Raw genomic sequence first — 7,185 nt, 5'->3', positions numbered from 1 at the left:
GAAACTAATATTAAAAAAAAACACTAATATCAACAAATTATAATAGGGTTTTTTCATTTGATATTAATTGTAAAACCTACAATCTGTAGTATCCGGAACAAAATAGAATCATATTACTAAATTGCAATAGAGAAGTATAACAACACAGTAAAAATTTTTGTAACAAAACTATAAAATTGTTGATCTATAGCAGTGATAAAATGTAGAAAACAAGTTTTTATGTTCTAATAGAAATCAATGCAATAGAAAATTTATTTGAACCCCAAATGTTCGAAAGCTAAAACAAAGGAGAGTAAAAAGCTCTAGCTAAACGTTCTTCAAATGCGAACATCAAATCCTGCTTGTTGCTTCAATATGAAACAAAGAAAATTAAAACATATAAGACGTATAAGCAAATATACTAAATATGCACAAACAAACTCCTTTTGTAGATAAAACATGAGTGCCAACCTGTCAATAACCTTATCAAGTTGAGTATACTAAAAATGCAAATATATCAACTTAAATGATTGGGAAAAAAAAATCATGAATCAAAATGAAGTCCGCAGGTTATAGGGTCCAAAGCAACATACAACCAAATGAGATAACAAGCAGAAGGCAGGACGAAAAAATGCAGCACAATTCTTTCAGGCTGGCACAACCAAGACTGCAGCTTGTTCCTGAAGGTCTTATCAATAACAAATATCTTAAATCTAGCCGAACCTCAGCAACTAGTTGATTAGACAACAGGACTCAGAAAACTGAACCATTTAGCAAAATGTTTCAGTAAAATTTGTCATTTAATTTGGTGGCTTGAGGAAAGAGAATGATAAAATGTTCACCAGAATGAGACTAAATGCATACAAAATATGAATGAATTAGCATCAAAGTACTAGCAAGAACTCAATCAAGAATGAAAGGATACTGCCTTGGTACTTGTATCTTGGATAATATATGTCTTCACATTTGGGACAGTATATTTTTACAGTACTTGATCGAGGAATATCTGACTGCCCAACTGGGAGACATGGTTGGCCGCAGCAGTAAACTCGAGGGCATCGCCCAAAATCATAGTTCTTAAACTTATCCAGCTGCGAAAGAAAAAAAAATAGAGTAGTAACCAACCAAATTTGATAGACCATGAAAATGCAACCATGAGACTCTTAGGATTAATAGTGTAGTACCATTGCAGCCATCCCTTTACTGGTTAAAATGTAGCGAACCTGAATCAAACCATATAGCATCTCTGCAGCTGACTCCACCAACTCATTTTGCTCTTCTGTAAACATATCACCTGCACGTTCACATGACCAAGAGCCATCAATATAAATTGGTCCACTACCCATCTCGCCAGGCTTTTGCCTTTTGGTACCAATTTTCCGCTCCGGGAAGCATTGGAGCTTTTTGCTGTGGCAGGAAGCTGAAGTTCAGCTTCTGCCCCAGTGCAAAAAGTCTAATTTGAAGCCTCTATTTCCACCAGGACGCTGTTAGGGAATTGTACCCAAAAAGCTGCCAGTGCCCCAGTGAATGGCTATACTTAAACAGCACTTGTGTTCATAGGAGATCTAGCTAATCAAACAGGCCCTTAGACCAGCTGGTGGACTAGATTTTAACAGCAAAAATGAAGAAAACCAAAACAAGATCACAAAAAAAAAAAGAGAAGTAAAGAAAAAAAGAAAAAAAGGGAAAGCGAAACATGATGCATAAATGCTCACGAGTTGAAAGGCATGGATTTACATCAAGGTTCAGTGAAGAGATAAAAAGCCTAACAGAAAAACATAGCATATTTCAAAGTATATTGCACATGCTATTTTACATTAGTAGAAATATATACCTATATTAGTACTTAACCGTGTACTGAAAAAAAGAACCATAAATGAAGGCAAACTTACTTAAAAAGACTTCAAGGCTTTACCAACCGTACCCAGCGCAGTTGGCTAAGGGCTTGATGGTTGGTGCTCAAGGTCTCAAGTTCGAAACCTAGTTGCTTTATATTTCTAATTGAGTTGATTTCTAAAAAATGAACGAAGTGGGTAGCTTGAAACCTTTCTCTCTCGAAAAAAAAAAGAAGAGATTTCAAGGCTTTCAAAATTCCAAGGGACCACCACTAACATCAATACACGACACCAACTATATAAAAACTAGTAGAACAAAAGTTATGGTTCAAACTATTGACCTATGTAAGCAACTGACCTTATAAGCATAACGTGGCAAAGGCATGCATCTAGAAACCAATATGGCCTTGTGGCAGTAGATTGACCATCAAAATTACTTGCATACTAGGCATGAAAGGAAGTTTCAAGAGAGAAAAGAGAGACCGAGTGAAGACTAGGAGGAAAAAACTACGACACTTTTATGGGAAAATAATGTGTATATGTCATGGGTTTTGACAAAATAAAGGAAGAACACAAAATACACATAAAACCAAGGCTCAGATGGGTAGAGTCATCAAAACTACAACTAGTATGAAGAAGCAAATTAATTTTTGATCATGAAAGTTTCGTAGCATCAACAACCAAGAAAATTTTGAAGACAAATAAATGGATCTGATGCAAAAAATCATCAAGAAGTCAACAACTTTGATTGGCTTTAATATGTGATGTCTACATAAGAGGCTTAGTTATACATTAAAGATGCTTAGAAGTTGTTTGCAACTCTTAAAAAGAGACCCAATATAGTCAACGGCCTTACCAAACAAAAAATGAACAAAAAATATAGCATAAATGTGCAGCCATTCGAAGAAAGAAAAGAGAGTTCTCATTTAAGCCATGCAAGCCAAGGCAATTAAACCTTCACAGAGAAAGAATGTGAATGATTGATTTCAACAAAAAAATCCATGATGTCTCCAAAAAGCATTTTAAAAAGAAAATGCAATTAGAATATGATATTTTGGATAGGCAACAATATCACAAAATGAATGCAAACATATATATTCAACAACACATAGACTCACGAACTACTTATTGAAAACTAGTTATACAAATCAAAATTATCAATGTCTTTTGCTTCATATTTTCATATGGCTAATAAGCTAGCATCTTCTTAAATAATAAAATAGCTTACCATGAGAAGATTCAACATCCAAGATAAGATCAAGAGCATAATCATAATAAGGAACTTGACTGCTTAGCCCACAAAGGTTGAAATCATCTTGTATGTACTCATCATCAACTTCACAGAAGAATTCATTCCCTCTTAAGTTACAGAACCATGATATCCATGATGTGTCTTCTCCATCATCATAAGCACTAAGATCTGATTCTTCACTGTTAGATTCAGATTCATCTGTTTAAAACATTGAGAGGCAAGGTTACACTACTGTAGATCCAGGATAAATTATTCAGAGCTAGGCTAGAATACTCCTAAAAGTAAACGTAGTCATTTACTTACACGTTGTTTTCAACAGTGGGGCGTCAATCAATTCAGTTGAACAAGATCTAAACTATTTGAACTTCTCAGAAACCAAATTTCACAGTATTACGATATAATTTGCCTGGTGATCATGTGGGTTCAAATTCATCTTATAATAGCCATTAAAATCTGACAATTTAAGCGCACTAGATCGGTCAAATCTCCTCCAAACACCTATCATAAGATTATATTGAATTATCCATGCTTATTTCCAACCTCAACATCTAAAAAAAAAAAAATCTTAACTTTGCAAACAAATCGGATTTATAAATCATTTCTTGTTTGCTATGTTCCTTTCTTGAAACAGATGAAAAATCTGCTTTTAAAAAGAACAAAATGGTAGTTGCTATAGTTTGAGACAAAACCTAAAGAAGTGTAATCAAACTAATTGGTGCTATACAGAGTAAGAAAAATAACGGCATATTATTCCCATGACATTTTAACAACCATCAAAACCAGTCAGATGTAACATGAAGCAGTAGTAACTTGTGAAATGTCATCTGGAACCAACAAATTATCTCCAATTAAAACGTTATACTTATTTTCTAATTTTCCTTCTTAGAAATAGTAAGAGAATTTAGAACAGGTGCCATTAATGACAGACATTAAAGCTCTAAGGACTTGAGACTTGAAGTAGAAAATCATTACTTGGATCGCTTGATAAGTAAACCGAAAAGTTCAAATAAGTTCGAAGCACTTAGCTGTTTTTCTAGAGGCGATATAGACTCTTTAACATATCAATAGATCGTACGTAAGAATTGAAACATATCGTGCTACTTATTCTTGTCTTTACTTAGAAGAATTATGGAAAATGCTTATTCCCTTCTTTGTTAACCACCGACCCATTTTGTCATTTTTACTCAAACTCTAAATATCACTATCTTTCTAATATGATCATAATCGAACGCCGAACGTGTCCTCTTTAGAACATAAAACTGCTGAAAATCTTCCCAAAGTTATCTGTTGCAAACAAGCAACATGCCTTTCCTCTTCTTTGGATCCATTTTTCTTTAGTTGTTGTTAATCAGTTTTTTTGCCTTAAGTTGTCACTGTTATTTGCTAAAATGTCTTGTAATATCTAATTTAACGATCAATTCTATAATGTATATTGGTAATTCATAAAGTACTGTTTAAACAGCTCTCATTATTTTAAAACAGTGAAATACTTCTAATAAGAGTTTAATTTTGTTGCGACATTAGAAATACTTAATTGGAGGGATATAAATTTATTTTTGCTCTCTACTACAACAGAAATAATAATATATATATTTTTTCCATACCAATAAGCTATAAAATGGATCAGATCCAATTCGGACCAATAAAGGTTCTGAATCTGAACCTGATATAAGTTATTAATACTCAAATTATACCATATAGTTAGCGCAATGTATTAATGTAAGAGAAATGCTAAATCTGCAACCCAAATAATTATAATCTCTCCAATCATGCACAACTCCTTATCTAAGGGGTTTTAGTAGAGAAAAATAAACATGGAACAGCAAGTGAAGAAAATAGAGAGAACTAATGTAAATTAGTCAAGGGAATATCACACTAGTTCTTCAAAGTAATACAGTGAAACTGATTTAACACACAAATCGCAAGCGAATCCAAAAATTAACTCATGAAACCCCCGATTACGAACACTTCGGCTTAATAGAGAAGCCATTCGAGATCAAATTGCACTAACACTGTAAGATCAATGCCAAAAATGAAAGAAAAATCAATAGCGCACCTCTCCCGATCGTGGAATCGTTAGATCCAAGTAAGAAATCGTCCGGAGATGGGGCTCGAGCTCGTGGTGGAGAGCGTCCTAATCTCTCGAAGCTCGCGGTGGAGAAGCTCCGATTTGAGGGAGAGAGACTCGAAGCTCGCGGTGGAGAAGCTCCGATTTGAAAAAAAAAGGGAAAGGGAGAGAGATCGAGAGTGAGATCGAGCTCGAAGCTCGCGATCGGTGCTCTTGAAGCGGAGCTTCTAGGACGCGGAAATGGCGGATTCGGGGAACAAGCCGCAAGAGTCGATTAGGTAGGTTAGGGAGAGGGATTTGCTGGGAGAAAGGTTTGTGCGGAGGAGGAGAAAGAAGACGACGCCATGTGGTGAAGAGCTCAGAGATGGAGAGAGAGAGAGAGAGAGAGAGAGAGAGAGAGAGAGAGGTTTTTTGAAATATAGAGAGAGCTAATGTGGAAAGTGTTTATTGCCCAAGGTTGGCCCATGGCCCAATTGATGGAAAAAGTTAATAAAATATAATGCCATTGGTCCAATATTGTTTATAAAATTGAGAATTATCATCATATATACCAGCGGTTTAGTAACTGCTGTAATGAAAATAAAAAACGCTGGTATAATATACTTTTAGCGACAGTTAGCCTAATTGCTGGTAAAAAAACTGTTGGAAGAAGCTCTATTTGTTGTAGTGTATCCAATATCATTCGGAAAAGGCGAATGTGGTAGCGGACGCCTTGAGTCGGAAACAGTCATCAGCTGAGTTATCCTTCATGATCACGAGCCAGGATCATCTTGTGGAGGAGTTCCGTCGTCTCGAGATAGAGGTTGCTCCCACCGGGGCCATGGCCCAATTGATGACCCTTGTGGTACAGCCTAAATTGACTGAGGGGATTATGCTCGGGCAGCAGAGTGATCCGCACTTGCTGAAGGTGTGGGCAGAGATTAAGCAAGGCAAGGACGGGGACTTCTCTATTCACACCGATCGATCTCTTTGTTTCAGGAGAAGAGTTTTGTCATGAATCTGCGACCAAACCAGGCGAAACAAATCATAGGTTTGATGTCCCAGTCGTGCTGATCGCACTGGTCTGATCCATTCACAAATCTGATAGACGGATATCCTGATATCGCGCGTTGATCGAGGATGGGTCTCAGGTGGCAAAATGGTAATTTTGTGATAAGCCCTATATTTTATGTACCGTTTTGTGTGAAATTGAACTTGGGGGTCAGCTGACCCCAGCACTATGCAAACCTTAACCCTAGCCCCCAGCTGACCCACCAGCCGCGTCTACTCCCTCCCATGTGTGTGTTGCGAGTGCCCCGGTCGCCTGCGCATGCCACCGGCTGCCAGAGAAGGCTTCTCCCTCCTTTTCTCCCTCTCCATATCTCTCTCTTTTTCTCTCGGGTTGGAGAGGAGGTTCGAGGTTGCATTACCTCCCTGCTCTCCGCCGGCGTTGCCCCGACCCCGTCGAAGCTTTTCCCGTCAGTCATCGCCGCCCCCGTGTCGCCGCTGCCGCCCTGGCAGTTGGTAGCCTAGTCAGGTCAGCTCGGGCCGAGGACATTATAGCTCCTGGCCCGCACGCTGCCGCCGCCCGAGGCTGCCCCTACAGCCTCCCCCGGAGCCCCGGCGACCTTCCCCGCCGACTGCCGCCTTCGACGAGCACTGTCGCCGCGCTGCAGCCACCCTGCAGGCTCCCTGGGCGAGCTCGAGCTGAGCTAAGCTTGCAACCACTCCCCACGCCACTGCCACCCGGAGCTGCACCCGCAACCTCCCTCGCGGCCCTCCGGCACCTCCGCTTCTGGTCGGAGTTGTCGCCGCCGCCGCCATACGCCTAGGGCGTCGCCGCGGCGACCCTCACACCGAATGTGCGCACTTCGCAGATTTTCAGGTCGCTCCTACGCCTCACTTTGGATCAACGGATTCCGAATTGGCTTGTTCGGCAAGTTTACCCCGAATGTGCGCACTTCGCAGATTTTCAGGTCGCTCCTATGCCTCCCACAGTGAGCCGTTGTGCTCCGGATCATGAGCACGGCCTCGGGCACGTCGAGACCTGTCAGTACATGTCTCGGCTGACC

General features: G+C 39.4%; 1 protein-coding gene across 1 annotated transcript; it reads right to left on the bottom strand.

Annotated features, from left to right (window-relative positions):
* LOC109719942 (casein kinase II subunit beta-1-like) lies at window positions 786–6,937 on the bottom strand. Its single transcript, XM_020246800.1, has 4 exons — window positions 6,742–6,937; window positions 3,043–3,264; window positions 1,164–1,273; window positions 786–1,070 (listed from the first exon to the last, which is right to left on the bottom strand). Exons 1-4 carry the CDS (start codon window positions 6,935–6,937, stop codon window positions 864–866), a joined length of 735 nt encoding a protein of 244 aa, XP_020102389.1. The 3' UTR covers window positions 786–863.

This window comes from Ananas comosus, linkage group 1 (genome assembly GCF_001540865.1).
Source record: "Ananas comosus cultivar F153 linkage group 1, ASM154086v1, whole genome shotgun sequence".
In the NCBI taxonomy this organism is placed as follows: domain Eukaryota; kingdom Viridiplantae; phylum Streptophyta; class Magnoliopsida; order Poales; family Bromeliaceae; genus Ananas; species Ananas comosus.
Note: the sequence above shows the minus strand (reverse complement) of the source record. Positions and strands in the feature narration are given on the sequence as shown.